Below are 18827 nucleotides of genomic sequence, written 5' to 3' on the forward strand. Positions count from 1 at the left end.
TCTTTTTCTTGATGTCAGCTCTCCCCCCAATTGAGGGAAGTGCCTTGGTAAATAGTAGAGATAGATTAACTAAATATATTTTTTTATGTAAAATTTTGAGGTGGAATGCTGATTATGTTCATGTTTTAAGTAAATATCCTGGTTTTAATTCTTAATCAATTTCATTTAAAAATGAGTTTGGTTCAATAACATTTATGCATTTCAAAATTTACAGCTTGTAGACTCTGGAGCAGATGTAAGCATCGAAGCCGGAGAGCTGGAATTTGAAGTATCGAGATGGGTCTGCTCTGGAGTGAGAATTGAACGTGTAAAACTAAATCCACCCGTTGACAATCTAAATAAATGGGTTAGATATCTCACAACTTCTGACAGTGTCAGCATTCGATTGAGCTGAGACCACCAGAGTGTATTGTATATTCTTTAAGAAATGGTGCTTTATTATTTATTGATTTACTGTTATTGATATCTTTTTTTTTATAAATAAAAACAAAGCATGCTTGTATCTTTCTTTTATTGTTTCAGCAGTAAATGTCCATACACGGAATCCATTCGGATATTTTTCCGACTGTTTGGAGGACGGGGTGAATTTAGCCGTGTTATGTACCTTAGATGTGAAAATGGTTTAGTGCCCTGTAATCAGCAAGTTCTAGTAGATAACCATAAAGCACTGTTTTATTTTTTTCTCAGGATTGATTTTCTAATATTGAACGTTTGATTGTGTAACGAAGCAGTAAAATTGTGCACACAGTACTGTATATTGAACTGCTCATACATGCTTGAATGGAAATTAAGCTTTTGGTAATGTATCTCTACTCTTTTTACAGTTAGTACCTTTGGCTTTGAGCTATTTCTGAGATATGGATATGGATATAAACTCGTACTCTACTTATTTTAAAGGTGGTTTCCCAATTCTGATGAGACAGGATTTAGTTAAAAAAAGTTAGGAAAGAAATCTTATGTCCCTAAAGCTCACAGTACCTTTTTAAACTATAGAAACAATATCTTACAACATGACAGATTCAACCTAATTCATCGATCATTTCATAACTAAACACTTGATTTAAGGGAGTAGGAGTCTTCCAAAAACCATGTGAAATTAGCACAATACAGTACTGTAAACTAAACAACCAGGTAGTTTGCAAACCAAATTCTATAAAATTAAAAACTTTTAATGGTATAAACAATGGATCCAAGTAAAAATACTCCCTCAATGATTTCCACTTTGTTCATCATCAATATAACTTAATTGTGACATAAGACTACGTGGAAAGTTGCGCGTTCCTGATCCATCCTCCAGGGGTTTTGGGGGTTGCTGTGGCACATCGTAAATAAACTGTTGTTCCATGTGAGGGTTTTCTGGTATACTTACTGACGTATTGTAAGTATTAGGTTTTGCTTCATCCTAGGTAAAGAAAAATATATGCATGATATCAACAAAAGCAATGTCACATATAAACAAGATGATTTTAATACAGAAATTTATTATATCCAACTTACCTTTGATTCTTAAGTTAGTAATTAACTAAGGAAGGGCAAGCTACTCCAACTGACATCACTAAAGATAGCAGTATAAATAACCAAAAATTTCCTCTCCAAACCCTTCTATTTTACATTTAAATACTCTAGGATATTAATCATATAACAAGCAAAAAAAAACACCAACCAACAAGTGTGGAAACAAAATAATTAAATATGTTATTTTGATGATAAAATAAATTTTTGAATATACTTACCCGGTGATTATAATAGCTGCAGCTCTGCTGCTCGACAGAAAACTCTACGGGAAAAATCCGCCAGCGATCGCTATGCAGGTAGGGGGTGTACTTCAACAGCGCCATCTGTCGTCCAAGTACCCAGTACTCATTGTTAACAAAGAACTCAATTTTCTCCTCGGTCCACTGCGTCTCTATTGGGGAGGAAGGGAGGGTCCTTTAATTTATAATCACCGGGTAAGTATATTCAAAAATTTATTTTATTATCAAAATAACATTTTTCAATATTTAACTTAGCCGGTGATTATAATAGCTGATTCACACCCAGGGGGGTGGGTAGAGACCAGCAATAAATGTTTACATTATTATGAGCTAAGGATTTTTTATTTCATTTTAGAAGTTATCAAAATAACAAAAACAAAATAAATAGGTACCTGGTAAGGAAGTCGACTTGAACAATTACTCTGCCTTTTTAAGTACGTCTTCCTTACGGAGCCTCGCGATCCTCTTAGGATGCTGAGCGACCCCTAGGATCTGAAGTATGAAGGGTTGCAACCCATACTACAGGACCTCATCAAAACCTCTAATCTAGGCGCTTCTCAAGAAAAGAATTTGACCACCCGCCAAATCAACCAGGATGTGAAAGGCTTCTTAGCCTTCCGGACAACCCAAAAACAACAATAAAAAACATTTCAAGAGAAAGATTAAAAAGGTTATGGAATTAGGGGAATGTAGTGGTTGAGCCCTCACCCACTACTGCACTCGCTGCTACGAATGGTCCCAGAGTGTAGCAGTTCTCGTAAAGAGACTGGACATCCTTAAGATAAAAAGACGCGAACACTGACTTGCTTCTCCAATAGGTTGCGTCCATTATACTTCGCAGAGATCTATTTTGTTTAAAGGCCACTGAAGTTGCGACAGCTCTAACTTCATGTGTCCTTACCTTCAGCAAACCTTGGTCTTCTTCACTCAGATGTGAATGAGCTTCTCGTATTAACAGTCTGATAAAATAGGATAAAGCATTCTTTGACATAGGCAAAGATGGTTTCTTAACTGAACACCATAAAGCTTCTGACTGTCCTCGTAAAGGTTTAGTTCGTCTTAAATAGAACTTAAGAGCTCTCACAGGGCATAAGACTCTTTCTAGTTCATTTCCAACCATATTTGAAAGGCTTGGAATATCGAACGATTTCGGCCAAGGACGAGAAGGTAGCTCGTTTTTGGCTAGAAAACCAAGTTGTAGAGAACATGTAGCCGTTTCAGATGAAAATCCGATGTTCCTGCTGAAGGCATGAATCTCACTGACTCTTTTAGCTGTGGCTAAGCAAACCAGGAAAAGAGTCTTTAAAGTGAGATCTTTAAAGGAGGCTGATTGTAGCGGCTCGAACCTTTCTAACATGAGGAATCTTAGTACCACGTCTAAATTCCAACCAGGTGTAGCCAAACGACGCTCCTTCGTGGTCTCAAAAGACTTAAGGAGGTCCTGTAGATCTTTGTTGTTGGAAAGATCTAAGCCTCTGTGACGGAAGACTGATGCCAACATGCTTCTGTAACCCTTGATAGTGGGAGCTGAAAGAGATCGTTCTTTCCTCAGGTATAAAAGGAAGTCAACTATTTGAGTTACAGAGGTACTGGTCGAGGATACTGATACTGACTTGCACCAGTTTCGGAAGACTTCCCACTTCGATTGGTAGACTAAGGGTGGATGTCCTCCTTGCTCTAGCAATCGCCCTGGCTGCCTCCTTCGAAAAGCCTCTAGCTCTCGAGAGTCTTTCGATAGTCTGAAGGCAGTCAGACGAAGAGCGTGGAGGTCTTGGTGTACCTTCTTTACGTGTGGCTGACGTAGAAGGTCCACCCTTAGAGGAAGCGTTCTGGGAACGTCCACTAGCCATCGAAGTACCTCGGTGAACCATTCTCTCGCGGGCCAGAGGGGAGCAACTAACGTCAACCTTGTCCCTTTGTGAGAGGCGAACTTCTGCAGTACCTTGTTGACAATCTTGAACGGGGGTAATGCATATAGGTCTAGATGTGACCAATCTAGGAGAAAGGCATCTATATGAACTGCTGCTGGGTCCGGGATTGGTGAGCAATATATTGGGAGCCTCTTGGTCATCGAGGTTGCGAAGAGATCTATGGTTGGCTGGCCCCATGTGGCCCAAAGTCTCTTACACACATCCTTGTGTAGGGTCCATTCTGTTGGAAGGATTTGTCCCTTTCGACTGAGGCAATCTGCCATGACATTCAAGCTGCCTTGGATGAACCTCGTTACTAGCGAAATGTTTAGACCTTTTGACCAGGTGAGGAGGTCCCTTGCGATCTCGTACAACATCATAGAGTGGGTCCCTCCTTGCTTGGAGATGTACGCCAAAGCCGTGGTGTTGTCCGAGTTCACCTCCACCACTTTGCCTTGAAGGAGAGACTTGAAGCTTTTCAAGGCCAGATGAACTGCCAGAGGCTCCTTGCAGTTGATATGCATAGTCCTTTGACTCGAGTTCCAAGTTCCCGAGCATTCCCGACCGTCTAATGTCGCGCCCCAGCCCGTGTCCGATGCGTCCGAGAAGAGAACGTGGTTGGGAGTCTGAACAGCCAGGGGCAGACCCTCTCTGAGGCTGATACTGTCCTTCCACCAAGTCAGGCAAGACTTCATCTTCTCGGAAATGGGGATCGAGACCGCTTCTAGCGTCTTGTCCTTTTTCCAGTAAACAGCTAGGTGATATTGAAGAGGACGGAGGTGTAGTCTTCCCAACGATACGAACTGTTCCAGGGATGATAGTGTCCCTATCAGACTCATCCACTGCCTGACTGAACACCGTTCCTTCTTCAGCATGTTCTGGATGCATAACTGGGCTTGGCTCGTTCTGGGGGCCGACGGAAAAGCCCGAAAAGCTAGACTGTGAATCTCCATCCCTAAATACACAATAGCTTGGGATGGGACCACTTGAGACTTTTCCATATTGACAAGGAGACCCAATTCCTTGGTCAGATCTAGAGTCCACTTTAGATCCTTCAGACAGCGACGACTGGAAGAAGCTCTTAGAAGCCAGTCGTCCAAATAGAGGGAGGCTCGGATGTCCGCTAAATGAAGGAATTTGGCTACATTCCTCATCAGCCTCGTAAACACAAGAGGAGCTGTGCTTAGGCCAAAGCACAGGGCTTGAAACTGGTAGACAACCTTTTCGTAAACGAATCTCAGAAAAGGTTGGGAGTCTCGGTGGATGGGGACGTGGAAGTATGCGTCCCTTAGGTCTAAAGAGACCATCCAGTCTTCCCTTCTGACCGCTGCTAGAATGGACTTTGTGGTCTCCATGGAGAACGTCTGCTTTGTGACAAAGACATTCAGCGCACTGACGTCTAGCACCGGCCTCCACCCTCCTGTCTTCTTTGCCACTAAAAAGAGACGGTTGTAGAAGCCCGGGGTTTGATGGTCCAGGACTTTGACTACCGCTCCCTTTTCTAGTAAGAGAGACACCTCCTGTTTCAATGCTCGTCTCTTGTCTTCCTCTCTGTACCTGGGAGAGAGATCGATGGGAGACGTTGCTAGAGGGGGTTTTCGTACAAACGGGATCTTGTACCCCTCTCTGAGCAACTTCACAGATTGTGCATCTGCGCCTCTCTTCTCCCAGGTCTGCCAGAAGTTCTTGAGTCTGGCTCCCACTGCTGTCTGAAGAAGCTGGCAGTCAGACTCTGCCTTTAAAGGACTTGGTTCCTTTCTTCTTTCCACGTCTCCCTTCGGCACGAGCACCTCCTCTGCTGGAGGCTCTGCCACGAAAGGGCGGAATAAATCGGGACGCTGGAGTGTCCATCCTTGGTCTAGCTGACAAGGTAGGCAAAGGGGTGGCTTTGCGAGCAGAGGACGCAACCAGGTCATGAGTGTCCTTCTGTATCAAAGAAGCAGCAATCTCCTTAATCAAGTCCTCTGGAAAGAGGCACTTAGAAAGAGGAGCAAACAGAAGTTCGGATCTTTGACAAGGTGTCACTCCAGCTGACAGGAAAGAGCAAAGGTTCTCACGCTTCTTGAGGACTCCGGATACGAACGATGCAGCAAGCTCACTAGACCCGTCACGTATGGCCTTGTCCATGCAGGACATGATGAGCAAGGAAGTTTCCTTCTCTGACGGAGAGATCTTCCAGCTTAATGCTCCCAGACACCAGTCTAAAAAGTTGAAGACCTCAAAGGCTCTAAATAACCCTTTCAAAAGGTGGTCTAGGTCCGAAGATGACCAACATATTTTCGAGCGTCTCATGGCTAGCCTGCGAGGAGAGTCTACAAACCTTGAGAAGTCGCCCTGGGCAGAGGCAGGAACTCCCAAGCCGAGAACTTCTCCCGTGGCATACCAGCGCTCGATTTAGAAGAGAGTTTAGCAGGGGAAAACATAAAGGCTGTCTTCCCTAGACTCTTTTTGGACTGCATCCATTCTCCTACCACTCGTAAAGCTCTCTTGGACGAGCGTGCGAGGACGAGTCTAGTAAAGGCAGGCGAGGATGACGGCATACCTAATACAAACTCTGACGGAAGAGAGCGCGGAGCCACAGACACAAACTGGTCCGGAAACATCTCTTTGAACAGAGCTAGAACTTTTCTAAAGTCCAAAGAGGGTTGCGTGGACTTAGGCTCGTCAAGGTCCGAATGTGGTTCATCAACGTGAGCGGCACCATCATCATCCGAAAGTCCATCATCCGAATATTGAGGAGGAAGCGGCAATGGAGTAGGTAACGGCTGGTTAGCCGAGTCCGGTCGCACGGGTGCACGCGGGACTGAACCGGACGCAACGTCATGGAACTGTTGCCCAGTCTGTGAGCTGGCAACAACCATAGCAGCGCGGGGACGCACAGCGTCTACTCCAGACTGTCTAGCCTGATGCGGGCGAGCAGTGGCAACCACACTGGGTTGCGGAGGTTGACGCACCGCGTCAAAACAAAACAACTCTGACTGTTGTTGTGTCTCGCGAACGTCAACGGAAGGCTCCGTGCGTCGCTGAACGTCAACATGCGGCTGGCAGGGTACACTGGAACGCATGGGTGGCGGAACTCTCTCAACTGGAGTGCGCAAGAAGGTTGCCTCAGCGTCCACAGGACGCACAACCGAGTGTGTGGTTGGTTGTAGGCAAGAGGCTGGTGCAGCAGCAACCTTCTCCGCACGAAAGTCCTGCATCAGAGATGTTAATTGTGACTGCATGTTCTGCAGCAAAGACCACTTGGGGTCTGCAGGAGCAGGTGCGGCGACAGACGGTGTAACTGTCTGCGGCGGTACCGCTTTGCCTCTCTTAGGAGGTGAGCAGTCATCGGAAGACTGCAGCGAGTCCGAACTGACCCAGTGGCTACAACTGGGCCGTTGGACTTGCGCGGAAGGGACCGACTTGCGCTTAAGCGGTCGTGAGACCTTGGTCCATGGTTTCTTGCGAGAAACCTCTTCCGCAGACGAGGAATAAATGGGCTCTCTCGTCTTTGTGTGGGTGGGGCGATCTTGGGTAGATACGCCCGAAACCACGGAGGGAACGTCTGTTCGCTGATTAAAGCCTCTCGAACCCATTGGTCGTACGACATTGCTTCTCCCCTGGACTTGGGAGCTTGCAAGAGGTCCCGGACTAGGAGGACGACAGGCACGAACAGACGAACCCTCAAGCGCAACACTATCCACAACACTATCACTCACTTTATCACTTCCCACTGCACTTTTACACTTCAGCTCCTTCACATCCGCCATGAGCTGGTTACGGTCATAGCCAGGGACTCAACTCTCTCACCCAGAGCTTGGATGGCACGCATCATATCAGCCATCGAAGGTTCCTGAGTGCCAGAAGGGGGATTAGGAGCAACCACTACAGGGGAAGGAATAGGTTGTGGGGCATGAGGAGAGGAAAAATCAACAGAACGAGATGAACTTCTCTTGACTCTATCTCTCTCTAGCCTACGTGTATATTTTTGGAATTCGATAAAATCGAATTCCGAAAGCCCAACGCATTCCTCACATCGATCTTCCAATTGACAGGTTTTATCCCGACAATTGGAACAAACGGTGTGAGGATCGATAGAGGCCTTCGGAAGACGCCTTGAACAGTCCCTAGCATTACACTTCCTGAATTTTGGGACTTGAGAAGGGTCAGCCATTTTGAATTGGTCAAAGGGGAATTCAAAAACTATCCAAAGTCATCAACAAAGAATCCGATATCAAAAAAAGAATGCAAGGATTTATTGAAGAGAAAGCCTGCACAGCGAAAGCTCAAAACTAGAAAAGTGTACTTCACCAAATAGTTGTGAAAACAAATCCAGTTAGCAACAGCGAATTAGTAGGTCTTGCCGGTAGCACGACTGAGAGAAAAATGAGTTCTTTGTTTACAATGAGTACTGGGTACTTGGACGACAGATGGCGCTGTTGAAGTACACCCCCTACCTGCATAGCGATCGCTGGCGGATTTTTTCCGTAGAGTTTTCTGTCGAGCAGCAGAGTTGCAGCTATTATAATCACCGGCTAAGTTAAATATTGAAAAATAATGATTAATGCTAAGAGATTCAGGTATGTATGTTTTCATTATGAAAAGAACCCAGCTAGAGTATTGTCTTAAGTACAGGGTAATATTGTTTTATGTGGAATTGGTGGATTCAAATTTCCTTTATTCTCCATGTCGCAATGAGTTTAGTTTTTGACTTGAACAACCTATACCCCGAATGTTCTAATTTATCTATTCTGCAGATGTGCTGGTATCTAAAAGTTAGTGGATATTCATGCTAAAGACACAGATGCTAAGCATAAAAGAGAATTTTCAAGCAGAAATACTTGAGGAAGTTCAGGTATTCCCAGTACAGTACTAGTAAATAAGGAGAGAGTAAACAATAATGTGAAGTACAGGGTAGGGCAAATCAAATGGCCAAGTTTTGATAGACTATTAGGAAAAGTAAAACAATACTTACAGAATTATTTGTTGTCTTATTCGAATCAGTATACAATGCCGTTTGTATGATAATTTTTTGAAGATGGCATCAGGAAAATTGTGGCCATCTGTAGCGATGCACGGTTGAAGGCGATTTCTGAAGTTTTCGGCTGCTCTTCGGTACATCTCAAGGGTTATTGCAGCGATTACCTCCTGAATTTGGATCTTTAATTCTTTCAAATTGTGTGGCTGACTTCTGAACACTTTCCCCTCCAGATATCCCCTCAGGAAGAAGCCGTAAATGATCAAATCAGGTGAGCAAAGGGGGACTTGACATCACCCCTCCGAGAGACGAGGCGTGCCGGGAACATCATTTGCAATTTGACTTTTGCTCCATATTGTTGGAACCAGATGTCTCCCAGATTTGTTTCCTCACTTAATTCTTCCAATTTCGGTTAAAAAAAAAAAAAAAAGCCTTCCAACATCGAAAGATAACGTTCAGAGATGACAGTGACAGATCTTCCATCTTCCTCAAAGAAATAAGGCCCAATTACACCCAAAATTCAAACATCGCCTTCAACAGTGCATCGCTACAGATGGCCACCATCTTCCTGATGCCATCTCCAAAAAAGATCACACAAAACGGCATTGTATAATGATTCGAATAAAACCACATTATTCTGTAAGTATTATTTTACTTTTCCTAATAGCCTATCAAAACTCAGGCATTTGATTTGCCCTACCCTGTACTTGACAATAGTAAACATACAGTGTAATTATCGTAAGAAAAAAGTAAGATATAGGCTATATTCAATCAAATAAAAGTTTGGTAATTTGACAGATCCCTGAGCCTTGCATTAAGACTTGTGAAAAAAAAATGGGTTGCAGTACTTCTGGTTCTGTTTTCTACTACCAGACAACCAAAACAAGTAAAAAGGATTCGGTTGCATCATAATTAGTTGCTTAACAACCCCACTACATGGTGGTGTTAGGCGCTGCTGTACAGCTTGCGTCACTTCTCTTTTGGTTGCTGTAACAAGATGTCTACTCTCTTCTTCTTTCATTATCTGTACAATAACGAGTGTGCTTGATTATGGCTAGTACAGTATATCTAGTGCCGTGCGATTTTGCCCACGGTTATGATGGTCACCCATGTGATAACTTCATGAGTCAGGTTGATGTCAATCCGCATTCTGTCCCTCACACCATGGCAAAAGATATTCTGTGGAATCTCCATGTTGGAAAGATATTCTTGACGCAAGAAACGAGCTAAGAGAGATCATTCCCCTTCCTTGTCTTCTTCCAGCAATGGCAAGAAACGCAAGCTCGTTTCTACATCAAAAGTTCTCCCCCTTCCTGCTCCTTCGTGTCTTGAGCCTTCTGAAGCTCCAGTTACGGAAGACAACGGCCATAATTTCATTACCAACTATTGTAATTTTATTAATATTCTATCACCTAGTGTTGAGCATGTGCCTTATGATCCCAAGTCGATGGTTGTGACAGATCTCTTGGCTATGGCCGCTGAGCTCCCCGAGCCAAGTGAAATCCTAGTAATCTTGGTCCATGATTATTCAGAAAGGCATTGATATCCCTCACCTCCCCCTAGTGTTTTGATTAGAGAGTGCTATTTGACTGATTTTATCCAGGATGACTGTTTGCTTTTGGAGGCATCTCTTACCAATGAGTCAAAAGTCTTCCCCATTCCTGTATATGGAACCCTCTGGTTCAAACTGCCATTGCCCACTGTAAAGAGGCAGCCCTATTGGATGATCCATTTTTTGCCCTTCTCTAGCTCGTACACACGAGCTGGGCTGGCCTCATACCTCTAGGGGTCCTCTGCACTGTTCTCTTATGAGTTCTCTAAACTTGTCCCAGAACTCCCCATTACAATACACTGAGGTTGGTCGCTTCGACTGTGTCCACAACTACAACTTTGGCTCTAAACTACTGTATTTGTGTCTTCTTTACAAACTACTTGGAAGTCGATAGCAAATACAGAACCTCCGTAAATTCTGAGCGTTTTGTCCATACATGGCTCAACCCGGACGTGTTTAGGCAAATAACTTTGCGCCCGTGATGCCATTTCAACGCGAGATGATATTCTTCAGTGTGATGGCTATAATACCATGTCACATGATAATGCACATTCTAATCGTGCTACCACAACCCAAGCTTGTATACGAATGAAACCCCCTTGTGGTCGTGTTCCATCGCCAGCTTCAGCCCATTGTCAGGTAGCTTCGGTTTACAATCATACAATCACCAACAACCTCGCTCTCATAACCCAACAACCATTGGTTATATGAATAACAAACATGTTGCTTTACCGAGCCATCCTCTTGCAAGTACCTTACCTAATGTTTCATATTTTACACGTTCTTCAGAACAGCAAGAACATTATTTTTCAGGTGAATCTTCTTTTCAGGTTCATCCTTTTCCTAGAATGATACCCCCTCTGCAGCAGATGTTGTCGCAGTTATAGAGCACCGTAGACACGGTCATCGTAGTAGACGTGCTAAATGACTTGCCTCAGAGAAATCCCTCTCCTCTCACAGGTCGAGTTCAGAAAGGGAACTACCTGTTATTCCCTTGCAATCTGCTACAGTTAGGCACCCATATGCCAGGAGTGAACACGATTCCTCCCGTTCTTTCTTCACCTCAATGTCGCAAGAGAATGGAAGGACGTTTGAGGAAAAATTAAATATTCTAACATGCCTATTAAGGTGGAACCACCAGTTATCTGTAAATAAGAACCACCTCTTGATCATAATATAACCAATAATGACTGGAAAACCTCACTGCATGTGTGAGCATCACCTCGGCGGAAATAGCCCACTCGAGGTTCCGATTGCTGGTTCAGAAGCATTGTATTTTGTTAAAATAATAAGTTTAATCCGTCGAATGGATGGCCTACATGAGCCTTTTCATGCGCAATATGCTAAATGGCAGGGCGTGATACACACTTTACTACCACAATCTCAAAGCCCTAAACATAGGTTTGACGTGGCGCTCTTTAAATCAGACCCGAGAGACACTGGACTTATTCAACACCCAAGTCTCAGCCTCAGAGAACTAGCCTAATGCTAACAGGTCCTCTAAGTTTCCTTCGAAAACACTTTCGCACCAAAGGACGTTTGATATTCACTCAGCCATGTATCAGAGTCCATTTTCCATTGATGCCGACATTGCCCACCTGGTATCCACTATGCCTAGTGACAAATTATCTAACCTCCACCCAATTTTGTCAGGTCCTGAGATGTAGAATATAGAGGTAGCAGCTATGTCCCCCATACAGGCCTGTTCCTGGCTAGACCACTGGTCAGGAGCAATATCACGCTTCGCAAATCAATTTGAAACCCTCCCAAGGTCAGGAGCCAAGGCTTCAGAGTTCTTGCTGCACCAAACAGTCAGCCTTTTAGGCAACTACATCCTAAAAAGAGTGATGCTTAAAACAGTTGTCTCCTAGGAACGCGCTCTGTTTGAGGAACTCCAGCCTGGTAAGCTCCCCATATCTCTTTTCTCCATCAGCTGTGGCCACTGCCATTGAGAAAGCAGGGAAATTCGGCCAGGCTTCTTTTACACGAGAAAATTGGCTTCACCTAGGATGCTCATCCCTCAACAACCCAAAAGGAACTTGCCCTTTAAACATGTTGCCCAGCAGAGAGGACTTCTCCCTACAGATGTTCAACGACCTGGGAGGCACCTTTTGTTGAGTTTCTATTTATGACGGTGGTAAATATCAATAATAATAGGATGGTAAAACAACCTTTGCCTGGTATTTAACTAGGACACATTGCAGTACAGTACTCTCCACAAGGAGACGTATAACATCACCTTGGACCATCGACAAGGATATATAATATAGCACTTGAGTTGGTACGTACTACAGCGCCCTCTACTTCATTGATTTTTATTCAACATGTACACCTACGTACAGTATGTACCATAATTATGGTAAACATGAGATCATACTCTTGACATCTTTTGCTGTAGAGGTCCCTCCTCCGGCTGCAGAGGTTGTGGTAACAGAGGCTCCCACTAGGAAGGCATATCCCCCAACTTACCAACCAGCAGGGGGATGCCTACAAAGCCATTAGCGCAGGTGGAACTTCTTTGGGCCGATCCTGACGGTAGAAGTTCTGCGTTCAGAGTATTGAGTCCCAGACTGTCTAGGGCAGATTCTGACAGCCCGACCATTCTATTTGAAAGGTTTAATAAAGGGCCTCTTCTCATTAGAGGAGGTGTACAAGATGTTGGCCAAAGGAGTCATAGAGGAAGTCTTAGACGACTCCCCGGTCTTCCTCAGCTATTCAGCTTTAGTAGAGAAGCTGATGGGAGGTTGGAAACCTGTCATAAACTTGGCCCATTTAAATCTGTTAACAAATGAAAACTCCAGCAACTGTTTTTCAGGCCTTCAAGAAGAACTTTCTGATCATAGACCTAAAGGATGGAGTTTCAGGTCCCCATCCATCCTGCCTCAAGGAAGTACCTAAGGTTTCCCTTTTAAGACAGAATCTTTCAATTCATAGTGCTATGCTTCAGCATGTCAACAGCTCCTCAGGTCTTTTACCAAAATCTTTGCTCTTGTCTCAGCCTGGGCTCCTACCATGGGCATCGGGCTTTTGAGATATATGGACAACTGGCTTCTCCTAGCAGAGTCCTTAACCCTACTTATAGAACACAGGGATCTCCTCCTTGATTTCTGCAAGGAGTTGGGGATTCAACTAAGCCTAGAGAAGTCGAGTCTCGTCCTCCAACAGTTCATCAAACACTTAGCATAGCTATCGACTCGGTCCAGGGCAGAATATTTCCATCTGCTGACAGGGTAATAAGATTCAGAAAAGTAGCAGAAACCTTCTTAAAATGGAAATCACTTCCTGACAGCTCTTGGCAAAAGCTCCTAGGACACCTCTCCTCATTGGAAAAGTTAGTCCCCTTCGGGAGAATGCATCTTCGCTCGGTGCAGTGGGCTCTGAAGAGCCAGCGGTCTCAAACATCCGACCACCTTGCGACCCTGCTGTCAGTGCCCAAGAGGTTGGGATAATTCTCTGATGGTGGCTGAGAGAGGAGAACCTGTTAGCAGGAAAATCAGTTCAGGCTTCTATTCTCGGATGCTTCACGCCAAAGGTGGGGAGCTCACCTAAGAAGAGAGACAGATTTTGGGTCTAAGGTCTTAGGAAGACAAGACCTTTCACATCAACTACCTATAAAAGAAAGCAGCGTATCTAGCTCCACTTCTCAAAGGCCACTCCAAGGTGTTGAGTAAAAACTCCAAGGTAGTGACCTGCATCTCCTGACAGGGAGGTGTACTCTCCCTTTTGCTATGCCATTGAGGATAAAACAATGCAGTGTCCCTCTGGGCAAGGTTTAACTATGGGAAGAGGAATGTCATTGTGGACCATCTGAGTTGACCAGTGTCAACAGTTGGTTCTGAATGGCCTTTGCTTCCTCTGGTGGCGAAGAGCCTTTTGAGTTTATGGAGTTCCACTCACCTGAACACCAAACTCCCAGTATATTGCTCTCCAGTTCCGGACTCACCAGCAGCAATGAAAGATACTTTCCAGCATCAATGGGACCAGCTAAACTTTAACACCTTTCCACTGTTCTGTCTGATTTGTCAGGTCCTGAACGAAGTCCGAACATTACGTGAAGTTAGAGTAGCGCTAGTAGCCCCAAGGTGGCCAAACAGCAGAGTAGTATCCAGTCTTACTGGAACGTCTCATGGAAATCCCAAGAAAACTTCCAGAATGGCCAACCCTACTGCGTGAACTGCATGTAAGAAAGTTCCACAAGGCAGTCCACTGCCTATCTCTTCACAGTTGGAGACTCCAGCATCTCGTCCAAAAGAGAGGTGTTTCAGGAACGACTACAAAACAACTTTCCGGATACCTGCGAAAGTTGTCTGCAGCAGTCTTCCAAGCCAAGTGGAAAACTTTCTGTGATTGGTGTCTTAGGGGAAGTATTACTCCACTTGAGACCACTAGTCCTGATTGCTGACTTTTTAATGTTCCTGAGAAACGAGAAGTCCCTTCAAGTCACTGCGATGAAGGGCTACCACTCTGCCTTAAGCAAAGTTTTCAACCTGAGGATTTATTCTTTCCTCTTTATGGGGACTTTAAGCTCTCATTAGTTTTAAACAGACTTGTTCTCCAATTCAAGCCCCTTCCTGGGATGTGACAAAGGTTCTTAGGTCCTTGAAAAGAGCCCCCTATGAACCAATGCATAAAGCTTTAGACAAGGATTTTACCCTAAAGTCTGTCTTTCTCCTTTCGTTAGCCTCAGCCAAGAGAATAAGTGAACTACATGGTCTGTCCTACCCAATATTACATCCCAGAGGATGGAAGGAACTTTCGTTAGCCTCAGCCAAGAGAATAAGTGAACTACATGGTCTGTCCTACCCAATATTACATCACAGAGGAGGGAGGGAACTATCACTTTCGTTTGTGGCCTAAACTCAAAATTAGGTTGTTAATGACATTAGATTTTATACTTTCAGAATATCGTCTCTCAAAGAGGTAACTGTTGACTTGGAAAACCTTGTAATCTGTCCCATAAGAACATTCAGAAAGTATTTGAAAAGAAAAGCCTATCATAGACTTAAGATTCCAAACTTATTTGTAAGCACAGGCAACTTCCAAAAGGGTGTCCAAAAACACAATTTCCTTTTGAGTGAGGGAAGCAATTATGAGAGCATATAAATCCTCGAAGGAAGCATCACCAGGGACCCCCCTAGAGCACATGATATCCGTGGTCTTGCCGCAACCCTAGCGTTCAAGAAGAACCCCTTGAGTCCAAGTTCTCAGAGCTGGTGTCTGGAAGACAAAACATTTTCACAGATCACTACCTGAAATTTTGTACTCGCAGATCTTTAGACACTTTTTCTTTAGGCCCTATTGTTGCAACTCCACAGATAGTCTAGCCTATGCTCTTACGGAACTCCTAATTGTTTATCAAAGCATCAGTTATTTTGTGCATTATAATGGTATGAAATGTGGATAAAGTCTGATTGTACTCACTAGATGGACCTGGAGTTCTTGCTAGGACCACACCCTAAAGCTGGTAAGAATAACATGTTCTCAGTTATAAATGAGTACAGTATATTTGATACACTGAGTTTGCTTGATGCCTAATGTTCATATGGCTTTGTCTCTGTCTTAGACTGAACCTCTAGGATTGGACACTACAACCCTGCTTCTTTATGCATCGGTTGAACTGGCCATACATCTCCACTTTTGAATTTTGGTCATACTTATAGGTACTTGTAACTGTCAAAGAGAGAGAGTGAATACCTCTTAACAAAAACTTCCCCAACCTAGGGAAGAATCCCATTTAAAAACCCATAAGTTTGAATCTGCATTGGAATAAACTAAAAATTTTAAATACAACTTGTATTTTTCCTTGCTATACAAACCTGAGTCATTTAAACAAAGGTCCTGTCTAAACCACTCTACAAGTCTTTAACCATAAGAAAGTGACGCAAGACGTACAGCAGCTCATAACACTGCCATTCAGTGGGGTTCCTAAGCAACCAACTATGATGTAACTAAACCCTTCCTTTCATGTTGTCTGGTCGTAGAAAATGGAACTAAGAGTAACCATTTAAATGACTCGGGTTTATATAGGTAGGAAAAATGCAAATTTTTATAAAATTTGTAGTACTGTATTCCATAGAAAGAAACCAGTTCAATATCTGATGTGGTCCAAAGAAGGTTAAATTAATGGAAAATTTCAGAAAGTTATCTAAATAGGGAATTTCATGGGTGGATTTGATCATGCAAAAGGGTTTTGGGAAGCTACCTCTGCAGTACTGAGAGATCTTGAGGCCTATTAAGGATTGCCATCTAAAGGCAAAGGAACTCAAGGTATCGATTAATGTTAATAATGTGGTGGATCCAGCCCTCTTATTAGAAGGAGAAAAGCAGACAATAAATAAATCCTTGCTAAAAACTTGTGGTTAGTTCCAAAAGCTTCACCTTTCTACAATGGTATGAGATGAGAGCAGTTCCTGATAAGCGTTTCCATGCTTCATTCATGTCATCCAATAAGGTTATGTTACATTCAGCATCTTTGGGTTGTTTGCCTGTTCTTTCTCTCAAACCATGTACTTTGTCTGCCAGTTTCTGTTCTTGATTATCATAAGATCTAATCATACCTGCTGTCCAATTGGGTCCCTCTTGTCTGTGTCCTACCTCTTCATATATAGGCATCCTTCCCTCTTCCATAGTTGCACTGTTTGGATTACATCCTTCATCTTTTCCTACATTCTCAATATAGCTGAGTGGAGGATCCTGTTGGTATGAAAATAAATCTAATTAAGTAAATTATGAGGGACAAAATTTAAGAAATAATTTATTTTGTAAAGTTACCAAGGACTTTTCAACAATAATTTTAATTTACTAATACATTTTTCAAAAGAAAACTAGTGTATTCTGCAGTCTCATATCGTCCAGCATAGGAGCGTTTAAAATTAAGTTTCTCTGCATACAGTAGTTTGATAGAGAAATTTGAATGAACAAAGGCCAACACCAACACAAAGATATGAGGCTTCATAAACTAACTTAAACAAGGAATCATCTACATCCAAAAACTATACAAAGAAAAACTTTCTTAAACCTAAATGGCCCAGAAATATTAAAATTAAGTAGAGCACAACAGAGATACACAGAAGATCTTGTTAATAAATGACTTTAAAGGAATGAAGTCCTTAAGATGGTTGACAAGATAGGATATAGCTGGATCTATGCCTGAAGAGCTTTTATTAAATTTCTCTTTTATTTAAAGGAATGGCTTATAAATCTTGGGTACATGTATTTCTTGAAATTATATTAATAATATTACTTGAAACAATTTAGCGCCACTGTTTCATTAAGGATACATGTTTGAATTATGCAGGAACTATTTTTCTTTGTTAATTATTTTTTCATTACAGTATAGCAGTGGATCACAACCCCAGGGTCGCGAAGGAAATTTTGAAGGTTGCGAGAGGGTCTTACAAAAATACATCTTGATAATTTACAGTTGTTGATATTTATACTTTGATTAATGTAAATGATTCACCTTAGTAAGACAAGAGAATGAGTCTACTGGACAAATAATAACAACACAGGAGCAATCATAAAACACCTATACTCGTGCAATCGGTTAAATTTATAAGCAAAGTACAAACTAAAATCCTATTGCTAACTCATCATCCTCTCCTCCTATGCCTATTGATGCAAAAGGCTTTAGTAAGATTTCTCCTGTCCTCTCTATCTTGAGCTTTTAATTCAATACTTCTCTATTCATCATCTACTTCATGCTTCATAGTCCTGAGCCGTGTAGGCTTGGGTCTTCTAGTGCCTTGTGGAGCCCAGTTAAAGATTTGGTGAACTAAACTCTCTTGGGGAGTGTGAAGAGCATGCCTAAACCATCTCCATGTATCCATAACCATGATCTCATCCATATATGGTACTTGAGTAATCTCTTATAGTTTCATTTCTAATCCTGTCCTGCCACTTAACTCCCAACATTTTCCAAGAGTTTTGTTCTCAAATCTACTAAATCTGCTTTTTGCTAGAAAATATTTGATACAGTACAAGAAATAAGAAGCAATACCTTCAAAGCTCCACTACTTGCACCTTACAGCCATTGTAGTTGCTACCGAATTGAGAATTTAAATTTCTCATAGTGCTGGCAGAAGGATAGTGATCTGGATAAGTTATTCTGGTACTTGGAACTTATCAGTATTTTTACAAACATCATTCTGATAACTCCCATTGTAATGGGTAATTTCCTCACAAGACCCTTTATGTGAAATGATAAATAATGGCTCACTGTATGAATAACTAGCAACTGTAAACATTTAGTATACTTCTTACTTCTGAATCTACCAAAATAATGCAGAATGTGTACACTATTATTATTAATTCATTATAAAAATTACAAAAGGAACAGAATCCAGTCTCCCATTTACCAAATTGACAGTCAGTCTCCTATATATCTTATTATGCCCAAAGAACATTTCATCTTGCCAGGTACAGTATAACTAACTTAATCATACACTCTTCCCTAGTTTCTATGTTTAAGGAAGAGACAGATTTACCTAAGCTACATTTTACGTCCAAAGAGATGCAGATTTAACAAGCTACTTCATCACTCGCCTTTTATTGTCATGTTCATCAATTACTCCTTAAGCATTTGGTAACGAGCATCTCAGGTCTGCTTTTCTTTAAACATATTTTAAAGACAAAGTAAGAAAAACATGCGA

The 18827-nt window shown here is 42.6% G+C and overlaps 2 protein-coding genes across 5 annotated transcripts in view; one reads left to right on the plus strand and one right to left on the minus strand.

The window, feature by feature from the left end:
• LOC137624471 (AP-4 complex subunit mu-1-like) overlaps positions 1-500 on the plus strand; it is a 61872-nt gene extending 61372 nt beyond the window's left edge. Inside the window, exon 9 of the mRNA XM_068355243.1 lies at positions 215-500. Coding sequence (XP_068211344.1) covers positions 215-394 — 180 coding nt within the window. The 3' untranslated portion in view covers positions 395-500. The remainder of the gene's footprint in view (positions 1-214) is intronic.
• A 648-nt stretch (positions 501-1148) lies between these two features.
• The window catches only part of LOC137624470 (polyamine-transporting ATPase 13A3-like), a 113699-nt gene continuing 96020 nt past the window's right edge, over positions 1149-18827 (minus strand). For 2 of the 4 annotated variants that reach the window (XM_068355239.1, XM_068355240.1), the window contains exons 26-27: positions 16555-16869; positions 1149-1402 (exon numbers count right to left, since the gene is read on the minus strand). In XM_068355239.1, coding sequence (XP_068211340.1) covers positions 1208-1402; positions 16555-16869 — 510 coding nt within the window. In that variant the 3' untranslated portion in view covers positions 1149-1207. The remainder of the gene's footprint in view (positions 1403-16554; positions 16870-18827) is intronic. The other 2 variants (XM_068355241.1, XM_068355242.1) reach the window with 2 other exon arrangements.

This window comes from Palaemon carinicauda, chromosome 31, assembly GCF_036898095.1.
Source record: "Palaemon carinicauda isolate YSFRI2023 chromosome 31, ASM3689809v2, whole genome shotgun sequence".
Lineage (NCBI taxonomy): Eukaryota > Metazoa > Arthropoda > Malacostraca > Decapoda > Palaemonidae > Palaemon > Palaemon carinicauda.